Source organism: Monodelphis domestica, chromosome 2 (genome assembly GCF_027887165.1).
Source record: "Monodelphis domestica isolate mMonDom1 chromosome 2, mMonDom1.pri, whole genome shotgun sequence".
NCBI lineage: Eukaryota > Metazoa > Chordata > Mammalia > Didelphimorphia > Didelphidae > Monodelphis > Monodelphis domestica.
This window is the reverse complement of record NC_077228.1, coordinates 75,571,496-75,591,655: the sequence shown is the minus strand read 5'-3', so window position 1 is coordinate 75,591,655 and position 20,160 is coordinate 75,571,496. Positions and strand designations below refer to the sequence as shown.

Sequence of the window (20,160 nt, the reverse complement as noted above, 5' to 3'; positions counted from 1 at the left end):
TTCAGAAGTGGCAAATATTTGTCCTTTGAGGGTAGATTTTTCTGAGAAGTCATCGGGACACAGATTTGGTCAATACAGTGAGGTCATCAAGCCAAGTAAATTAGGGGGCAACTTTAACGAGGCTAGTTTTGCTGTGGCTGGGGGAGTGATAGGACTCAAAATAGCTGACCAAAATAATTACCAAAACTGAGGACTTTGGAAATGTGTTTTATGGTGACTCAACATGCGATGCATATTCATTGGAATGTATGTGACCTAATGTGACTGCACTTTGGTAAATAACAGTAATCTTGAATATCAGAATCTATGTAACCATGATTATGCCTGCAGACTGTAAGGGTTTGACTTATGGATATCTTAATTGAACAGCAAGCTTCCAAAACCCCGACCTATGCCAAAGAAAATTGCTGGCTAGCTTGCACTTTCTTATTTTCCTGTATGCCTAAATTGACTAGTCTTTACTCAACTGTAGTTTGTATCATTTCTCCTTGTTTTTAGGTCATTCCAAGGAGCTATGCCTCTTTCCTCTTGGTGAATCATTTTGTTTAATATAGAGATCAGCAGGATCTATGGATATTGTCTAGTACAAATAGATTATTTCACCAATTAAGGAAACTGAGGACTGTGACCTGTATGAACAGAAAAAGCATTTGAGAACTTTATGTTCTAGGTGAGAAGGTGTTTGGTGAGAAGGCTGGAAAGAGACGATTCATGCCCTCAGGGAATTTGCATTCAAACATATTTACATTCAACATATTTGGGGAGTCCAAAAAATCAGAGGAATGATGATGGAACTAGAGAGGATTCAGTCCTCTTTCCAGAAGTGAAAAGCATAAGATGGCAAAATAATCATAGTGATGGATATACCCAGAGCCTGAATTTGATCCCAGATCCTCTGATTCCATATCCAGTGGCCATTACCTTTTTTTTTTGAGAGGTAATCTGGTATATTGAATTTTGGAGTCAGGAGAGCCCTGGGTTCAAATCCTGTTTCTTGACTTTATATATATGTATGTATATATAATTTTCTTGATTAGGTATATACATCACTTAAATTTATCTCTTAACAGATTGAGAGTAGATTAGGATTGTTAATTTTGTGTGTGTGTGTGTATGAATCATGCCTTTTCCTCCCCAAACCATTGTTATCTTTGAATTGAACTGTCAGCATATGCTCACTGGCCTCCCTTCTTTAGCAAGGTCTTGAATGTCAACTTTGTAAGAAATTACACAAAAGATTTTAGGAAAATATAAAAATTTTAATCTTTACACATCTAACATTAAGTTAATTTCCCTTTAACAGTACAAAGGAACAGAAATGCTGTGATAAGGATTCCCTGGAGGAATCCCACTTGCCCCCACTGGCTGAGCCTCTGGCTCACTTTCTCTTCCTCAATTCCCACTGGGATATTCCAAGGACATAGCTTGGAAGCAGAAGAGTTCACCTTTAAGTTAAACCTTATTGTTCTGGGCTTCTTTAAGAGCCATACAACTAGAATTCCTTTTCACTTTAAATTACACATTTTCCTTGTGTACAAACCCTCTCCTCTCACTGTCCAGCAGCTACTGTTCACTCCATGGAAAGCTCCCCTAAAAGGCACCAAAATTGTAGCTCTTCCTCTAGACACCCAAAAGGCACATGATGGCTAGAGCTTTTCTGCCCTACAAAGCTCCAAGCTAAAAGGATTCCATAGGTAATACTCCTGCAAGAGTCAGGGTATTAAGCGATGTTCCCAGGAAGCTCCTTTGGTCAGGTAAAGAATAGATGTCTCCTCTCGAGCAACCTTCTTCTAAGATGGCCATCAAGGCAGAAAGAGGTTGATTCTCTGTGAAATGGACTTACAGCCCTGAGCAGAGAAGAGTTTCTCATCCTTGGGCACATACACCAGCATCTTGGCAACTTTGTCCAGCGTCTCCTCCGTATACTGCAGGTCCCGGCCCAGGAAGGCATCTCGAGCACACAGTCTGATGTGATGGTACTCCAGTGGCAAGAAGGGGACGAAGCTGTCAATCAGGTTTTCCTTCACAAGTTGGCTGTGGCCAAAGTTGTTCTCTGCAAACAAGATCCAACATCACAGAAGCCCTCCACACTGTGCCTGCACTCTTGGAGACTTTCTGTGGCCTGAAAGATGACTGCTTTTGTTTAAAAATCACATGGCTTTTGTCACTGTGCCCTGGGTCAGTTTCCCTCTAGGTATTGCAGAAAATAGATAGGACATCCCAGCATCAAAAGACCCCTGGGGCCATTGCTTCCCTTAGAGAATCTTTGTAAGGGACCAATATGGCTTCCCTCATACCCCTCATTCTCTCTTCCCCCTCCATATACCCACACAATTCTAGGAAAATTCAAGTCAAGGAAATGGGAGAATTGAAGCTATCTGTCTCCCCCCCACCCATTATCCCAAGGGCTACCTAGCTGCCCCTCTCTCAGCCCTTGTAGCTACTACTTTCAAGCTGCCTGTTCTTTGCCTGACTTTGGTTGGGGCTCAGTGCTTCTAGTTACCCATTGACTTCAGGATCTCAGCCTTGAGACGGGGCTCCAAGTCCTCCATGGTGATTTCTTCCCTGGACCATCCTGCCTTAAGCCAGTTCAGGACCACTTCATTGATTATGTTGCCACCGAGGTTACTGGAAAAAAAAAAGGGGGGATTATTTTTCCCACTCCTCTTTTTGAACCAGCTCACTTTCCAATAAAATAAGCCAGTGAATTTGGGGAAGGGTATGGCAGAGCCACACTCCCCAGGAAGTCCTGTTCTAAACCAGAAGTTGGGAAGAGGGGGCCATTACTGCCATCCTCATCATCCAAGTAGCCAAGTCCTAACAAGTTCAAGATCACAGATTTTGTACTGCAGCTCATGTTGACAAGCATTTAAGCAACTTCGGTGTGTCTAGCCCTGTGCTAGGAAGACACAAATCTCAGCTCCCAAGCTGCTCAGCCTACAGACAAAACAACTGTGAATAAATGTGATACAATAGGATAAATTGGAGGGAATCTCACAGGGAAGTCACTAAGGTTAAGAAGGCTGGAAACCCAAGAGCCCATCTACTCAGTTCCTTATTTTATTGATGAAACAACCGAATCTTAGAGAAGCTAAATGACTTGCCCCCCCCCCACAGTAAAGTAGATGAAGAACTCAGAACTGAAACCCAAGTCCTCAAGACTACAAATGCAATTCCACTACCTCCTGCTGCCTCTTTAATCTCTTTTCTTAAACTTTTTCTTAAAAAATTCTTTCTGTCTTAACAATTCTAAGACAGGACAAGGGCTAGGCAAACAGGATAAAGTGATTTCTCCAGAATCACACAGTTAGGAAGTGTTTGAACCCAGATCCTCCCAACTCCAGACTTGGTATTCTATCCACTGGCTGCCTTGCTGCCTCAACGGTTTAAAAAGAATTTCAAACTCTATATGACTACTTAGAAATATGTTCCAAATGGCATATTGTAAGAGACATTCAAATGAAAACAAATCATCTTGGCACATAGTTGTTTGCATGTTGTCTCCCCAACAAGATTATAAGCTCCCGAAGAGTGGGGGTTTTTGCCTGGGTTTCCTTTCATAACCTACAAATTGTTAAAGCTGACATGCAAATGGGCCAGGCTAGTGTTGGTTGTCAGAATATACCGTGCTGTGAATTAACCCATTTGTTCTGGAAAACAATTTGGAATTATACAAGAAAAGTAACCAAACTGTTAATACCTTCAAACCAATGATTCCTCTACTGGAAAAATATGCTAGAGGTTTATGGTTGCAGACAACTAGAAATAAAGTTGGCAAAAAATAAAGCAAATGGCTCAAAAATATAATGGAATATGGCTGTGTAGTAGAAAGTAAGAAATATGAACAATTCAGAGAAACATGTAAAAGAGTGTATAAATAGATGCAGAGTGAGATAAGCAGTTAAAAAACCCCATAAACATAATTACTAAAGCACTGTGAATGAAAAGATCCTTCACATGAAGTTGACCTCTAAGTAACTTAAAAAGCAAAATTGGTCCTGGCCAACAAATGACGAAATTAAGCTTGCAGCAGTCAGGAAAGACACGTCTAGAATATAATGGTATATATGTTGTAGATGCAATCCATATATTGAACTCATGTTTAATTTTTTTTCTTTATGTCACAGAAGTTACTGTGATTCAAAAACAAAAGGCAACATCAGTAAAATGTTTTTAAAAAAATATTAACGACATTATTTGCAAATCTGAGAAGCTGTTTGAGGAATAGTGGGAAGAACAACAACCCTTTGGCATTTTCTCTGGATCCACTTCTTGTTTGAATTATTTGTGGCCCATTCAGACACAAAGCATGAGCCCTTTCCCTGCTTCTACCCTCTTCCTCCTCCTTTCTCTTCTCTCTTCCCCTCTCCCTTTGCCAACGCTTCAGCAGGCTGACCTCAGCTGGTCAGCATCAGATGACCCAGCTTCCCTTGCTGACTTGGCTAGTGCTCCCCTCTATACCATGGGATTTGGGACCAGTCACTTAACCTTCTCCTTCTGTTTCCTCATCTGTCATGTGAGGAAGGAAGACCAGAGGATCTCAAAGGTTCCTTATATGCTTCATGTCCTGGTCAAATGTCTTTTTGCCCTGTGAGGCCAATATGATTGTTCTCAGCATTAATTAGTAGCTCTTGAGTACCCACACATTTTAAGTGCTGCATGGGAAGAAATGGCTGAAACCTCCAACCAGATAACGGAGTTATTTGATCAGATGCGGAGTTCCAGCTGTCTCTCTTTTTCCTTCTGTTTACTAAAGCTCTTGCTCAACACTTCACCCTGTGCCAGCTCACTACACTTATGGGAAGACTTGTCCGGCAAGCACTGGTCATCTGTAAACACAGAAAGTCCAAAGCCAGCCCTGTTATACCGCCAAGCAAATGCCCTGTAGCATAATTACCTACAGAAGGCAAACTCAGTTTTACACCTACCTCCCCTAACTGGAAGGTATCCAGCATGACAACAGCGCAAACCTCCACCCAGAATCCCTCCCCATCCACCTGTAGGAGGATTACATAATCCCCTACTTCTTTCACAGTTTGTCTTTCTATAAAAGGGTTCCCCAAATTCTGATTAGTATCATTGTGTTATAATATATTAATGTGCATTAATATATTATTATAGTGATATAATTCTGGCTCCAAATCTGTTAAACCACAATTCTGCCACTTGCTGCTTGTGTGACCTACCTCTACCTCTGGGGCTCCGTTTTCTGTAAAAGGAGGGAAGTTCTAAACTTCTTATCCTATGATCTATGAACCCAGGGAAACTTCACAGAGGATGCTGTCTCCACGTTATAGATGAGAATATGGAGTTGCAGTGAGTTGCTCAGCATCAAACAGCTAACTAATAAGTGGTAGAACCCAAGTAATTCTATAATTCCATGTCTCAATGCCCAAGCCCAATCCAGCTTTCCATGTAGCCAGTGTTTCTATGCCTTTACATTATCTCTAGGCTTATTCTTTTCTCACAGAAATTATTATTTATTAATATTATTATTAGACCTCCTTTGTTTTTATTCTCATTGTAAATGATTCTCAAGGCTACTACTTGCCTGTTGCCTACGAGGATGCCCATGTCTTCCCTGTCCTGAAAAAACCCTAACTGGATTTTTCCATCCCTGCTAACTTATCCTATATCTCTTCTGCCTTTTGTAATCCAAGCTCCTTGAAATGGTTGTTTTCTTTCTTTCTTTCCTTTCTCTACCTCCCTTCCTTCCTCCCTAACCATCTGTCTTATAATCAATCCTGAGCACCAGTTCAAGGCTGAAGATCAATAAGGACTAGTGAATTGACTTGTCCAGGATTACATAAGAAGTTTTGAGACCAGATTTGAACACAGGACCTTCCCCAGGCCTGGCTCTCTCCTTGACCTCTTATAATCTGACTTCTGAACTCATAATTCCTTTGAAGTTTCTCTCTCTGAAATGATCAAAGCAGGGGGTAGCTGGGTGGCTGAGTGGATTGAGAGCTAGGTCCAGCGAGGAGGTCCTGGGCTCAAATCTGACCTCAGACATTTCCCAGCTGTGTGACCCTGGGCAAGTCACTTAACTCCCATTGCCTAGCCCTTACCACTCATCTGCCTTAGAATACACAGTATTGATTGTAAGAAAGAAAGGGTTAAAAAAAAAAGACCAAATCTTAATTGCCAAATTCAGTGGCCTTTTCTCTTGTCCACTCTCTGCAGCCTTTGATACTGACAATCACCCTCTTCTTGATTGGTTTCCATACTCTCTGTTCTTCCTTCACCTATTTGATTGTTCCTTTTGTCTCCTTTGATGGATATTTATCTAGATCGTGCCCTCCTAACTATAGGTAGGAGTCTTAGATCCTCATCTCTTGTTATGCTTCTTCACTTGGTGATATCTCCCATGGATTTAATGGCCATTTCTATGCTGACAATTCTCAAATACACCTATCTCTGCCCTGACTTCCCTGCTGACCTCCAATCTCACTTCTCCAACTGCTCCAACAAACCAAATGTCCAGAAGACATCTTTTTTTGCCTCTAGGATAAAATATAAAATCCTCTCCTTGTGACCAAAATCCAGAGCTCCTTATAACCCATCTCCCCTTACTTACCCCTATCCCTCACTGCCTTCCCAGTACTCTTGTGCTGTACTGTCTGGCACATACTCTGTGATCCAGTGATGCTGGCCTCTTTGCTGTTAATGTGAATAAGATATTCCATCTCTCAGCTGTAGGCATTTTCTTTGGCTGTTTCCCATGCCTGGAATGCTCTTGCTCCTTACCTCTGCCTACTTACTAGCTTCCCAAGCTTCCTTCAAGTCCCAACCAAATACTCCTGTATAGGAAGTCTTTCTCATTCTTTCCATTTTAGTCATTTTGTATTTATCCTGTATATAGCTTGTTCGTGCCCATTTGTTTGCTTCTCTCCCTCATCTTAATGTGAGCTCCTTGAGGGCAGAAACTGTCTTTTACCTCTCTTTTGTATCTCTGGCACGTAGCACAGTGCCTAACAAATAGTAGGCACTTCATAAATGTTTACTGACTGACTAGACTGCACCTTGGTTTCCTCTTTTGTTAACTTGAGGGGTTAGATTAGATGCTCTCCAAGGTCCTTCCAAACAACGATGGTTTCTTTCATTCCTGGACTGATGCTTCACCCACAGCAAATTTCTACTCAGGCTAACTTGATCTTCATGTTTAATGAAATGCTAAAGCAATTAACTGGTCATCCACCTACCTGCCATGCCCTCTAGAGGCTTTAGGGTTGAACTTTCCTAAAGTCCATTATCTACCCTTGATAAATGGAGGTAGAAGGGAATGTAACAGAATCCCGACCTGCCTAAAATGCGTGGAATTTTGTTATTCAGTTGTTTTCGGTTATGTATATAACTCTATTTGGGATACTGGAGTGATTTGTCATTTCCTTTTCCAGTTTATTTCACAAATGAGGAAACTGAAGCAAACAGGACTAAGGGAACTCGCTTAGGGTGACACAGCTAATAAGTATCAGAGGCCAGATTTGAATTTAGGAAGATGCGTCTTCATAACTCCAAGCCCCACATTCTATCCATTGCTCTACTTGGCTGCCTACAGCACATGGAAAGGCTTCCTTTAACCTTCATGCAAAGAAGCCCTCTATGTGAGTATGCCCAGTTAGCTCCAACTAGAGCGTGGTTCTTAGTCCCTTCAAATTTGCGCACATAATAAATCTATTAGAACTTGGGTTTCTGTTCATTTTAAAGTCATCTCCTGGCACTTCTATCAGAGAAAAGTAATTTTTTTGTTCTCTTTGCTTCTTTACTTTTTTTATACAACACTAAGTTCAGTGTTCAGAACCTAACAGACTCAATAAACATGGCGAACTGATGATTGACTTAGTTGGAAGAGGGAAGAGATTGAGAGGGGAGAAGAGTTTCGTCAAATTATCAGTTAAGTTAGACTTTAAACCAGAAAATCTTTTCCTGTTGGCTGCTTTCTCCCAGGATTTCAGGGTTGTCTACTTCAAAGTTTACCCAAGAATACAAAGATTCTTGGCAGTCCCACAGAAGAAAGGTCAGTGGGGGAAAGGGAATGACTTAGGCAGACAGGACATGGCTTTGGGAGGAGAACGTGTTGAGGTCAATGGCCCAAATATTACAAAAGCAAACTATTACCTGAAAAAGCTCACTGTGCCATTATGAAATTTATACAAATCAAAGGTTGGTGGGGCAGGGAAAATGATTTCCCAATAGATGAAGCAGGGATGTAGTCAGGCTCTTTATCTGACCAAATATAATAAGAGGAATAAGAACAACTCAGCCTGTCTTACAGCCTAGACAAGAGGACCTCATAGGTGAGGGCTGTCTAGAATAATGTTTGCCAGTCACTTGTTGCCATTTTGATTAATTTGTGAAGCTGTGAGTGCCAGATGTCCTTACTACTTAAAAACCCAAACTTAAATGTGATCCTTATTCCTCCTTCCAGTCTGTAGGTCATGCTCCTCTCATCCTGGCTTCCCTCCTTTCTAGCTCTTGGAAATGAGCTTTTTGAGGATAATAATCATTAATAAATTATTTTTGGTTAACTGATCCTTGAAGAGAGTCACCTCACTTAGAATGTGGCAGGCAAGTTAGATTTTTTTCTTAATCCAAAGTATAATTTGATGTGAGAAACATTAATCAAAAATCTTACTCTGATATGGTACTTGATATAAGTGCCTGATGGAAAATAGGGATTGGGGGGTAAAATGAGAAGTATTTATCATTATTTTTAATGAAGGAAGAAGATAAAATACGGACCTAGAGTTATTGGAAAGAAAAAGAGTACTAAGAGAAGAGAAATGTATACAATAAGCAGATAGATGAACATATGAATTAATGAATGAAAAAAGTAAAAAAAAAGTAATATGTAGTCTCTCCTGTCTTCTTCTAAGAATATTAGTCAAGAAGTCATGGCAATGAGGATCTGCACTGAAGTGCATCCACTTCAAACTTTTCTATCTAGAGAGGAAGTACCTCTGTCCAAAATGCAATCAGAAGGTCCTGTGGATAGGCAATCTTCTAAGTTCCCTGTAATTCTTATCTCCTCCCCAACTGAGGGTGGCCTCTGTATTCATATGTGACGTGGAAGTCATTGAATGGACAAAGAAGTATTGTCCAATGGCCTCACCTTGCTGCACCTCAATTTATCCTTCCTTAAAATGGGGGAATAAACGGTTCCCTGGCCCCTATATGGAAGAGGTGCTAAATAACATAGGAAACTTCCTTGCAAAGTTATTTAGTCCATCTTCTCATATTAAATAATTTTAGAAAGCAAGCCAGCTATAATTTTTCTTTAAGGAGATTATGCAGCCTTCCTCAGTAATACAGTCTAGACTCTTGTGATATACAACTCAAAAGTTATATATAAGTTCCTCATTATACTCATTCCCATCTTGTCTTTCCTATCCACACTGGAAACAGAACAGTTACGTACGTTACTCCCATGAACATCTCTTTGCCTACTCAAAAGCTAGGGTCAGGTTCTTGTTTCTTATGTGTTGTCCTCCAATAATTTAGAGGTTACTTCATAAACCAATCATTATGTAGTGAGTAGCACATGCCCAGGAACGTTAAGAAATAAAATGTTTTATGACCAAGTCCCTTTATAGTCTAGTTTTTTTTTTTTTGGGGGGGGGGGAGAAACGTGACACAACTGGAAGACAATTTGAGGAAATAGAGTCATGGGCTAGATGCTGTGGTATAGCCTGTGCCATCCATGACAAATCCAGGTCCATCAGAAAAGCTTTAAGACTGGCCCTATGTTAATATTGAGGAAGTAGGATAGAGGGGCTAAGGGTTCCTGGCTTACAGTTTGGTGTCTCCCTTTTCTAATACCCGGATCTCACCTGAGGAAAAGGAAGATGGCTCTCCGATAATCTACCTCTCCGACAGTGGCATGATTGAGGAATGGTTTCAGAGTTTCCAGCAGACTTGGGGGTAGTTTCTCAGCTTCATCAAAGACAAACAGGGCTTGGCCACAGTTCTTCACTGTGTCTCTCACCTGTCGCTTCAGCTTTTCCTGTACAAAGATCAATGGGAAATGGCTAAGTCATTAAAGGTAGCTTTTGGAGTTCAAATTCTACCTCAGACACTTAGCTGTGTGACTCTGGAAAAGTCATTTAACTTCTCTCTGCTTCAGTTTCCTCGATTATAAAAGAGGGATAAGAATAGTGCCTACAATCGTGGGTGGTTGTGAGGATAAAATGAGATGAACTGTTTTGCAAACTTTAAAGTGCTATATAAATGCTAGCCATTATCATGGATGCTGGGAAGGTTAGAAGGAAGAATAGCGAAATAATTTCTTCAGGAACATCTGCACCTGTTGGGACAGAGCTGAGGGGCAGGAACCTCTCAGAACCCTGAGCCAGTGTTCTAAATGAGAACCCAGAAGCTGTAAAGAAGAAGGTAGTATATTGTTAGGCTAAGCTATGTGAGATGAACTCTTATCAATTATTGTCTTAGATTGCTAGAGGCAGCTGGGTGGCATAATGGACACAGTGCTTAGAAAAGATCTTGAGTTGCATTCTGCCTCAGAAACCTGTTGGTGAAGGGCAGCTAGGTAGCACAGTAGAGAGATCACCATTCCTTAAGTTGGGAGGACCTGGGTTCAAATTTGGCCTCAGACACTTCTTGACTTTGTGACCTAGGCAAGTTATTTAATTCCAATTGACTAGCCCTTGCTGCTTTTCTCTCTTAGAATGGATACTAAGAAAGGGTTTTAAAAAACAAAAAAGAAAAATTTTTAGCTATGGAATCTCAAGCAAGTCATCTAACTTCTCTTGACCTTCATTTTTCCTTATCTGTAAATTGAGGCTAATAAACAGCACCCACCTCAGATGGTTTTCATGACAATCAAATAAGATAATCAAAAATACTTGGTAAATTTTAAAGTTGTATAGAAATGCTAGCTATTACTATGGGGTCCTATATAATACTGGAGGCACTCCATTGAAATCTGTCCCAATTTTGATACAGAGTTGAACCCTACGTTCTTGAGGAATTTGTCCTCAAGTATGCAGACTCTGCTCTTGACTAGCTAGAACAGCTTCAGGTATGGTGGCATTAAAGACTATGTCCATCCTCTGGTGACATAAGAAACTCATAGCCAGCTTGGCTCAAGGTAATGAATTCTTCAGCCTTGGCAACTCTCCAAGAAAGGTCATCCATATATTAAGTCCTCAAGGGGTTGTGATCTAAAAATTAAAACTGAAAGAAAACCAAAGGAAGACAAGCTCTTCTACAGTGTCAAAGGAGGTAACAGGATGTGGGTTTAAGACTTTGAGGGACCTTGGAGGTCCAACAAATGAGGAAACCAAGTTCCCATAAGGTCAATTTGACCAATAATATACAAGTGGAAAATGGAAAAGTTAAGATTTAAATTCAGATTTGGCAACTCCAAATCTAGTATTCTTTCTTTTTTTTTTTTTTAAACCTTTACCTTTTGTCCATATTCATTCTAAGATAGAGGAGTGGTTAGGGCTAGGCAATCAGGGCTAAGTGACTTGTCCAGAGTCACATCTAGGAAGTATTGGGCCAGAGTTGAACCCAGGACCTCTTGATTCCAGGCTTGGTGCTCTCTCCATTGTGCCACCTAGCTTCCCCTCTTCCCCCAGTGTTCTTTGCAAATATATTCTATTCTGGTTTCACTTTCTTCCATTACCAACCTTAACACAATACTCTATTATCTCTTAATAATTATCATCCAATCTGACCTCAGACACTTCCCAGCTGTGTGACCCTGGGCAAGTCACTTAACTCCCATTGCCTAGCCCTTACCACTCTTCTGCCTTGGAGCCAATACATAGTACTGATTCCAAGAGGAAAGGTAAGGGTTTAAAAAAAATAATAAAATCATTATCATCCAAGAATCTCCTTGACCTTCTAGTCTTCATCTCTAGGTTACTTCCACAATATGATTTCTCCACTCCCATACTAGGGTTTCTTCATGTTAACTTTGGGATTAATGTCAGTTCTATCCATGATTGCATCAGAGTGAAGATTTGCTTTTTGAACCTGGATCAATACCTTAGTAAACAAGTATTTCTTCATGAGAAGCAGTGGCCCCCAAACCACCAACACTCTCACGTTAAAGTTCTCCAAACTTTGCCCAGCTGGTTTCGGCTGGCAGACATTTGTTGAGGATGCCAAACTTTTTCTAGCTAGATAAGACCTGGCAGAACATATATTCTGCTAGTTTAGGTTTTGGGAATCCAGAGTAATCTAAACGCCCTAATGAGGACCTCAGAGTAACACTTGACAGGAAGTTTGTTGAAATATACTACTGAAGATTTTGTCATAATTCATCCTTTATGGAATAATGAACTGGAGGAATTCCATGTGAACTGGAATGACCTCCAGGAATTGATACAGAGTGAAAGGAGGGAACCAGGAGAACATTAAACACAGAGACGGATACACTGTGGTACAATCAAATGTAATGGACTTCTCTACTAGCAGCAATGCAATGATCCTGAACAATTTGGAGGGACTTATGAGAAAGAACACTATTTACATTCAGAGGAAGAACTGTGGGAGCAGAAACACAGAAGAAAAACAACTGCTCGATCACATGGGTCAACGGGGATATGCCTGGGGATATAGACTATAAATGATTACCCTAGTGCAAACATCAATAATATAGAAATAGATCTTGATCAATGACGCATGTAAAAGCTAGTGGAACTGAGTGTTGGCTATGGTGTGGGAGGGGAGGGAAAGAACATGAATCATGTAACCATGGAAAAATTTTCTTAATTAAATAAAATTTTAAAAAAGACATCTGCAATATCAAAAAAAAAAACTCATCTTTTATGTTGAGTCCAATCTATTAAACATTCCTCTCTGTAACTTGACCTCAAGGTTTCTGATGATAGTTTCGTTGATCACAAGATTCTGGTACTTTGAAATATGGAAAGAAACTGGACCTATGATTTCATCAATATTCATCAATAAGCATTTATTAAGCACCTACTATGTGCCCAGGGTCACTATGCATTCTTCAAGAAACTCTTATCTACCAATGCAAACTGGTACTTTCTCTCCAACTTATAGTCTTGGAGTCTTGCCTAGTGCATCAAGAGGTTACATGAGGGGCAGCTAGGTTGCTCCATGGATAGAGAGCCAGGTCTGGAGATGGAGAGATCTTGGGTTCAAAGCTGGCCTCAGATACTTCCTAGCTATGTGATCCTAGGTAAGTCACTTAATCCCAATTAATCAGTATTGATTCTAAGCCTGGGTGTCAGCAGACTTGGGTAGGACTCTCCTGCCAATCCAGTCTCTTGACTGAGGATGTTCTCTATAGACCCTCCAGAGCTTCTTACCTTGTACATGTCCACATATCTCAGATGAGGAAAGTGAAGCGTGGAGATGAACACCTGAACACATTCACTCTCTAGCCCATCTCGGTACAGGTGATCTGCCAGGATCCGGGTCACAAAGTTCTTGCCTGTGCCAGTCCAGCCATGGAATGAGAGGACTAGAGGTTTTTTTGGCTGGGGCACTGAGAGGAAGCCCCTTACTGATTTCAGAACGACTTCTTGGGCCAGATGCTGACCATGTAACCGGATGCTTAGATCTGTCTCTAGGCCTAAAAAGAGAGGGAAAAGAGTAGCAAAGATTCATATAAATACACACACAGAGATCCCCATCAGTCACTGCACAGTAACACAATTCCTATTTGTGTATATATGTATGTATATGTATATATATATATACACACATGTATATATATATATACACACATGTATATATATATATACACATGTATATATATATATATATATATGTATATGTATATAAATAACCTAATTCCAAGCTTCCATTTTTTCATATGAGGGGGTTAAGGATCAGTCCATTCTTTGTCACATCAAATTGCAGAGCAAGAGACCAATGGACCTAAATTGTAGCAGAAGGGATATCAATAGAGTGCCTGTCCTGGAGATGGGAGGTCCTGGGTTCAAATCTGCTCTTGGATACTTCCTAGCTGTATGACCTTGGGAAAGTCACTTGAAAGTGTGGAAGAGGGAAAGGGACAAGCATTTATTAAGCACCTACTATGTGCCAGGCACTGTGTTAAGTACTCTCCAAATATCTCATTTGTAGAGATAGGGGCTAAACTCCAGGCTCCCTTGCTTGCTGATCCTGTATCTTTAGTCAAAGTGCTCCACTTTTGACAAGTTTTTTGACCCTTCTCTGAGTCTTAATTTCCTAATCTATAAAAAGAAGATGATAGTACACCTACCTCAGGCCAAATAAGATAATGAGTAAAAAATTCTTTTAGAGCTGGAAAATGCTACACAAACATGAGCCCTTGTTATTACTGCTTTTACCTGTGATGTTATTAGTTATTCTGCAGTCATCTCTGCCACAACACTCCTTGACACTGCAGTACCATGTGGAAAGAATATCCAGGTATTTCTGGCTCCAAAGTGGAAGAGTCCAATCTAGGGAAAGAATAAGAAGAAAGAAAAAAGGGGCTTAAACAGCAGAACTGGAAGGTAGATGGAAGTAAGCACAGAAGTCCTCGCCCTTTAACTTCTTTCCTGAAAAGTTGTTTCTATCTCTTGCCACCACCAACCTATGGCTAGGGGCTTTGGGAAAGGGGCTTCCCTAGAACTGGCTTCATAGTAGGAGGCTCAGATTATGTGATTTACAAGTCAGAAGGGACATTAGAAATCATCTAGTCCGAGTGCCTCACTTTAAAGTTAAAGGAACTGAGGTGCCACCAGAAAACATTCCCTTTCATTCCTGAACTCCTACATTGCTGTCACCACTTACTGAACATTCTCCTCAGGTCTCCCACTAACTATGGGCCTGGGTCCCATCATACTTCACTTCAACTCCCTCTTTCCTATTTCTTTTCCAGTTCTGGAACCACAAATCAATCGCCATCACACCCAGAAAAATCTAACCAACTATACCCAGTGGATCCAATCATAACTTTCCACACCCTGTAAAAGCCACTACTTCACTATGAGTACTGAGTTGTAAAATCCTTGAGGTCAAGGAGTACTTTGCCTTTTTATTTGTTTCCTTAGCTCTTGATGAGGTACTTAGCACATAGCAAAAACTTCTTAAAGCTATTTGCTTATTGCCATTTATTAAATGAGGTGTCCAAGGCTACACTGGTTTGGGATTCAGCTTTGGATTCAAATCCAGATCCATATGACTTCAAACAGTTCTTGCCCCTTTACCCTACCGTCTTTACTACTCAATTTCCCTCTGGAGGCTTCTTGTTTTAACTCAGAGTGGTGAGGCTGCTTTGATTCCAAGGAAGACCTTAGTTGGTTCAGTTATCTACCAAGGAAACATACGTGCTATAGAAGTTACCAATCCATAGTCATTTATTCCTTTCCCCAATCACTTAGAGCCTCAGATTCTCCAGAGAGCAAAAAATTGGAGCTTACAATCTTTGGCTGGGAAATTCCCATCTGGATCTAGGGAGCTACAACCCCAAACACTCAGCTGGCATTCCTGCTCTGTCCTTTACTTTGATATGTGTACCCATCAGAATTTCCTGCACACTCAATGAACACATCAGAGAAGGGATTTGGTTGGTCAGTACATCCAAGGTGTCAGATTTGTTGTTAATGAGCAGAGGCACAAAGTAGAAGCATCCCAGATGCACATAAACATTCTTTCTCTAGGTTAAATCCCATAATGAAAAAGCTTGGGACCTGCACCAATTGCTTTGTCATAGTGAAATTTAGTTGTTGTTCAATACAATTTGAAACAAATGGGTATTTGCAGAAGCTTGCAAATCTTTATGGTTGGGCCAAAAAGTAGGTGTTGTAAGAACCTTCCTTGCGGAGAATCTTGTGACTGATTCTTTCCCAAAGTTTTAAAACAAAACTCAAAAGACAGATAATGACTGACTTGGCTATGACTTGATCTTGGGTGGAAAGGAGGGCTCTCACAGTGGACTCCCCCTACAGAACCAAAAACACTACTATGGAGCTAGAGAAAAAGATGTAAAAATGGCAGCTTTGTTGCTTTCCATGAAAGGGACACTCCTCAGGCTAAGGAGATCAAGGAATGCCCAGGTATCCTACTTAAAATCACCAATGTAGAGAATCCACAATTACAAACTTTCTCCCTTCTCCTATCCTTTTGGTCAGGTTAAGATTCCATCTTAGAACTCTGACTTCTAAATTGAAAGTTTAAAGAACAGTCATTTAGGTCAGAGGTGTAAAAAAAAAAAATCATACACAAACAAGATCATCATCCTTACAAGGTTGTAAATTTCTCCAGGGGAAAAGACTCCTCTAGAGTCCATCTTCTAGGACCATTATCTCGGTCCTAAACCACCCAAGGACTTTGGTATTCAATTCAAATTGGGGAATTTAAATATAGGCAGGCAAAAGTGGCAAGGGGTGGTGGTGTAAAGGATTTGTTTGTTTAGAGAAAGGGGAAAAGAACGGGGTTAAATCAGTCACAAGATTAATGAGGGTGTAAGGAGAAATCCGGGTCCTTAAAATTGTTGGGGTGCAGGCTTAAAGGAGAAACTTAAAAAGAAAAGTCTTAAAATATTTCTGAGAAAGACACAGGTTTTTCTAAGGGGAGATCCTAACTCTTCCTGGGGTCCTGAAAATATTAGGGTTGTAAGCCAAATGTTACCCTGAGGAGTACACATTTCATCTCATCCCAGACTAGCCCCTTCCCCAGAAACTAACCTCCTTTGCCCTGAGGATTGAATTTAAAAAGAACAATTAAATCTAAAGCAAGAGAGGCCCACTCCCAGCCACCCTATGTTTTATCTGTGGCTCTAAGCCCTACCCCCTAAATAATGGCCTCTCCCTGAGTCTCATTGGAAACCTCAGTATTAGGAGTCAGAGTGGCATCTCAGCAGAGGATCTCCTTGCTCCATTAAAGACCAATTATTATTACTACGTTAGGAGTATTTTATTCAAATTAACAATTTTTACTGGTTTTGGTTGTAGTCTCAGAAGAAAACCATGTTAGGATCTTAGAAACTGCTTCATCCAACTCCCTCAACTTTACAGATAAAGAAACTGAGGCAGGCCCAAATGGGTAAAGAGAGAACCACAGTCACATGGCTTGTTAGTGATGAAGCTGGGACTAAAACCCTCATCTCTTAGGTCCCAGGCCAACACTTTCCCTGTATTTCTCCTAAATCATGGTCTTCATGAAAGTCAGGGGAATAGAAGAGAGTGAGTGCATGGCTGAGTACAGCCAGCCCAGGGGCAAATTCACCATCCTCTAGGAAGGTATTCCAGGTCTCCATTTAAATTTTCCTTCTTAGGGGCAACTCCTCCACTAAACCCTAGGGTTCAGGGCAGCCCAGAAAGTATCAGGAGTGTTTTTCTTTGGCACTTGTGGTAAAGAAGGGGAGAAGTTGTCAAGGGCACACAGACCCAGAGATTGGGTTGAAAAGGGAAGGAAAGTCATCATTGATGCTTGGCACCAACCACTGTCTGAGACTGCCCTAACCCTAGTCCACCATTATGAGCTGTGCTCCTGAGGGGTGAGAAAGAAATGAAACCATGCTGATAGGTCAATCGGGGATGGTTAAATAGCTGAATAGAAGATGGATGGTTCCATGGAACCCAAGAAAGGGGGAAGAGACTTGCTCGGCTGGTCCTCCCTGAGAATGCTTCTGGAGCCTCAGATTACAGGGAACTAAGGTAACCAGGACACAAATTCAGTTAAGTTCTTCCTATCTCAGATTTCCCTCCAAGTCCCGACTCTTAGACAGCTAGGAGATTCTGTCAGGCTTGATTACAACCAGCCCTGCCAGGGCCCTGCAGGCTTTCGAGAGGCACTGGAGTAAAGGACTTGTGGTAGAATGAAACCTGGATTTGGAGGCTTGCCTTTGACATTTACTGGCCCTGTGCCACCATAGGCAAGTCACTTAAATAAAAAGATTAAATAAATTCACTTCCAGATGAAAATTTGTGATCCAGTGGCACAAACCTGTAAGTCTCAGTTTCCTTACCTGTAAACTGGAGATAATATCAGAGGGTATCCTTGAGGAATAAAATAAGTTACATGAACTTTATTACAAACATCACAACACTGTGAGGTAGAGCCCAGGGCTGTGTTCAAATCCCACCTCATAGCATAACTCCTTATGTGATTTTTGGAAAAGTCACTTAATTCTCCGGAGGGCACAGGTTTCCCATCTATAAAATGCCAAGAATTGGACTAGATGACCTCTGAGGTCTCTTCCAACACTAAATCTACTTCAGTGTCCAAATTAGTCAGCTCTAATTATTGATTGGGAGGAGCCTCAGGCTGGGGGGGCAGGGGGGAAGGGCCGGCGGGAGTCTTACCCAGTGATGCTTTCTTCTCCTTCCCACAGTCTTGGGGCCACATTTGGCAGGAGAAGTAAGCCCAGTACTTTTGGCAGAGAGCAGTCACAGCCTTGATTTGGTTCTTCAGGGCATCCCCCACCTTTTTGACCCTGGGGTTCTTGGCCCGGTCCCACCAGGTCTTCCCTCTGTCCTTCCTGGCTGCCCCAGGCAGCAGCAGTAAAAGGCAGAGAAACGCGACCGAGCCCAGGGGAAACATCCGGCGGTGGCCTGGGCGCATCTGGACGTCAGGGGATCCCACTCAGTCCCAAGTGCTTTCTGAGACTGACTGACAAAGGCGCATCAAGGCCGCGCGGCTCAGCTCGGTCCTTTTGACTCCAGTTCTTTTCTGGGCGCTCTTAAATGCCTGAGCAACTGGCTTGGGCGGTTCTTTCACGTCTCGTCTGCCTGGGATTGGCGTTGCTAGGGCAATAGGCCGAGTGCCAGCTGTCAGGGCGGGAGGGAGAGTCTTGCTGACTCATTCACACTTAGAGGCTAGCTCACTGAGGCAAGACGGGCAAGTTGGCTGCTCCTCTTCCTCCCCCGCCCAGTCGCGAGCAGTGTGGGCAGCCGCGCAGCTTTTGCCAGTCTGGCTCTGGCGGGACAGAGGAGATCCGAGCACAGGCAATTGGTAGTACAATAGGAACCCCCGGCTTTGAAACTGGGCCACCGCGAGGACTTTGGTTTTGGTCTCCGTTATTGGGAAATAGAGCATCTGGGGGGAGGTTGTGTGGGCGGGGAGGAATGGGGAACCAGACGCTGAAACTGTTCCTGCCAATCACTGAGACAGGCAGCGGGCAGCGACAGCTCCAAGCCAAGGTCACGCAAGTTCCGGCTGGGGCCCTTCTGCCTCTTCGGCGGCCTATTCTATGGACAGAGTTGCAGGTTGGGAGAGCCGAAAGGGTCCTTTCTAGCAATGGGCCAGTCTGATCCCGCAAAGGGAAATGAGATCCCGCCCAGGCCAACCTCACAGCTGCATTCGCTAGTGGGCTCTGTTTTCCAGGCTCTACACGCTCCCTGCTTTCTCCAGGTCTCATGAACCAAGGGAGGAAAAAACCTAGGAGTCAATTAACTTGAGTCCCAGCCCCCGGCTCTGCAGTTTACTAGTCTGTGGAATCTTGAAACCCCAAAATTGTAGCTACCTGGGATTGGATAGCCGCCCCCCCCCCACACTTTGTTTTTTTTTAAATATATTTTATTTGATCGTTTCCAAGCATTATTCATTAAAGACATAAATCATTTTCTTTTCCTCCCCCCCCCCACCCCCCATAGCCAACGCATAAGTCCACTGGGCATTAGATGTTTTCTTGATTTGAACCCATTGCTTTGTTGATAGTATTTGCATTAGAGTGTTCATTTAGAGTCTATCCTCTGTCATGTCCCCTCAACCTCTGTATTCAGGCAGTTGCTTTTTCTCGGTGTTTCCACTCCCATAGTTTATCCTTTGCTTATGAATGGTGTTTTTTTTCTCCTGGATCCCTGCAAGTTGTTCAGGGGCATTACACCTCCACTACCCACACTTTGTTTTAAAAAAAAAAAAAAGCTTGAAAGTGAAGATCTCGGGTTTGACCGGGTCACATGAGAGTGTCTCCCAGAGGGAAAGCCCAACTTCACAAGTTTCGGTTTAACAAAAGACCTTAAAGTAGTTTTAGGTGGAGGTAGCAAATCTTATCAGGTGTTAAGTACCCTTTTTGGTCCCAGTAGTATCTCCCTAGGGGTCAAAGCCCTTTTCCAAGGTAGTCCAGCCCCTGGCGGGATCTTTCCCTTTTGTGTCCATTGTAAAGCATCAACCTTTCCCTAATTATCCTGTCTAGGATTCATTTCCTTTGTAGCCATTATAAAGCCAATTAACTATACTCCAGTCCTC

General features: G+C 42.0%; 1 protein-coding gene across 1 annotated transcript; it reads right to left on the bottom strand.

Moving 5' to 3' along the window:
* Positions 1 to 1,238: 1,238 nt before the first annotated feature.
* On the bottom strand, positions 1,239 to 18,978 carry TOR3A (torsin family 3 member A). The gene is made up of 6 exons (XM_007480879.3): positions 18,276 to 18,978; positions 14,313 to 14,426; positions 13,305 to 13,570; positions 9,831 to 10,003; positions 2,504 to 2,628; positions 1,239 to 2,053 (listed from the first exon to the last, which is right to left on the bottom strand). Exons 1-6 carry the CDS (start codon positions 18,532 to 18,534, stop codon positions 1,803 to 1,805), a joined length of 1,188 nt encoding a protein of 395 aa, XP_007480941.2. The 5' UTR covers positions 18,535 to 18,978; the 3' UTR covers positions 1,239 to 1,802.
* Positions 18,979 to 20,160: the final 1,182 nt, after the last annotated feature.